Raw genomic sequence first — 2,005 nt, forward strand, 5'->3', positions numbered from 1 at the left:
TGCACAGACCATTGACTAGAAGACACAGACACCAGTGAGGTGGTGAGTTTCTCCAGCAAATATCTACTTCTTTAAAGGAAACACACACACGCACGCGCACACACACACACGCGCTCGCTCACACACACACACACACACACACACACACACACACACACACACACACACACACACACACACACACACACACACACACACACACACACACACACACACACACACACACACACACACACACGCAAATAGAGACCAGAAATGGTTTCTATTACTTATCTTCATTTATAGACTTATAACATACATATACTGGAATAACATAAAGTTCACGATTGTTCCGTTAAGAGGGGCGTGGCACAAGGACGTCCAACCAGTTTGAAACAGAGGCCCAGTCAGCGTTAAACTGAGTGTATCAAGCATGATAAAGTGTTTTTTCCTGTTTATGGTCCACAATGATTCATGAGACCAAACAATGCAACAATGCGCCGGCCTTATCAGCGGCATCTTCTCATGCTCATTTCCTGATCTTATGACTGTCTACCAAGCAGTTCCTTATGTCTCCAATCATGAAATCCCCTTTCCTCATCAACTGTGAAATACATTTTTTAAATGAAATAACACAGAGGGATTAGTAATATTATTCTAACATCTAATAAGTGATTGCTGCATGTTTGAATCGAGGCCGCCTCACACCATCAATGGCCTGGTGCTCACATATTTGCCTCCCCTGTGCTTGTGGCCGACGCTGGAGACCTTCTTGCTCGCGCTGCTCCTCAGTGACCCCCCTTCAGCCTCGCGCCGCTGGCCACGCTCTCCGACGCCGTCCTTCCCCGCGGTTTCTCCTTCGCCACCACCTCCTCCTCGTGCTTGATGTTGTCGAGGTCCTGGCAGATGTAGGGGCGCTCCGGGGCGAAGGCCGGCTGGCTCGAGTGGAACCACTTCAAGGAGCTGTAGAAAAGCTCCGCGCAGCTGGAAAACGCCGATATCACACCCACAGCGAAGTAGAAGCAGAGGAAGACTGTTTTTTCCGCAGGGCGGGAGGTGAAGCAGTCCACCGTGTAGGGGCAAGGGAAGCGGCTACAGGGGAACCGGGCCTCCACCTTGAAGCCGTACAGCATCCACTGGCCCACTAGAAAGCCCAATTCTGCCAATATGCGGAAGGCCACATTGACAACGTACATCCTCCTCAAATTGAGCTCTTCTCTGTTGTCCTGGCTCCTGGTTTGGCTGAATGTAGAGCGGGTATTCTTCTTGTTGTGGTGATGCATGACATACATGAGGAAAACCAGGGACGGTGTGGCGATGAGGACGATGTGAAACACCCAGAATCTGTACTGGGAGATGGGGAAGGCCATGTCGTAACACATCTGTTTGCAGCCCGGCTGGAGGGTGTTGCAGGCAAACTCCTCTTGCTCGTCTTCAAACAGGTCGCTGGCCACAGTTCCCAGGATCAGGATCCTGAAAACGAGCATGAGCAAGAGCCAGAAACGGCCAAGCATCGGCGAGTGGACCTGGAGGCTGTTAAAGAGTTCACCGAGGAAGCCCCATTCACCCATGATGGCAGCGCTGTCTTGGATACGGCTTCTAGGGAAATCGTGCGCTTCGTCCACCTGTCCGTCTCTGCCTTCTATGGTTAAAAAAAGAAAGTAAAATGTATCTTGTCTTCAATTCATGACTCAGAGAAACTAAACAGACTACACTACAGGTCAAAGGTTGGTCCAAGGTTTACGGCGATAAAGGTTCACATTCCCAAAACCAAAAAATAAAACATTACGCCACCTGCAATGACAGCAATTTAAGCACATCACTAAAGGAGTCAAACAGGAACACTTGCCTGTGTTGAACCCCCTATGTCTTTTTCTTTAGGTTTCATTTAACACATCTTAAAGACAGAACCGTTGACCCCAACAATGGGATAACATAGGTTACTTTCCACACATCTGAACTTGACTTTGAGACGTTTATGAGCACAGCCTCTATCCGCTACTTGTCTCTGACGCGTTCCTGAGAA

At 49.0% G+C, this 2,005-nt stretch overlaps 1 protein-coding gene across 1 annotated transcript; it reads right to left on the minus strand.

The window, feature by feature from the left end:
- Positions 1-767: 767 nt before the first annotated feature.
- On the minus strand, positions 768-1,550 carry LOC306795280 (gap junction delta-3 protein-like; the record flags this gene model as incomplete). Its single annotated transcript, XM_079293747.1, has 1 exon — positions 768-1,550. The coding sequence occupies one exon, from the start codon at positions 1,548-1,550 to the stop codon at positions 768-770; it is 783 nt and encodes a 260-aa protein (XP_079149873.1).
- Between the last annotated feature and the right edge of the window lie 455 nt (positions 1,551-2,005).

Source organism: Melanostigma gelatinosum (assembly GCF_949748355.1).
Source record: "Melanostigma gelatinosum genome assembly, chromosome: 21".
NCBI lineage: Eukaryota > Metazoa > Chordata > Actinopteri > Perciformes > Zoarcidae > Melanostigma > Melanostigma gelatinosum.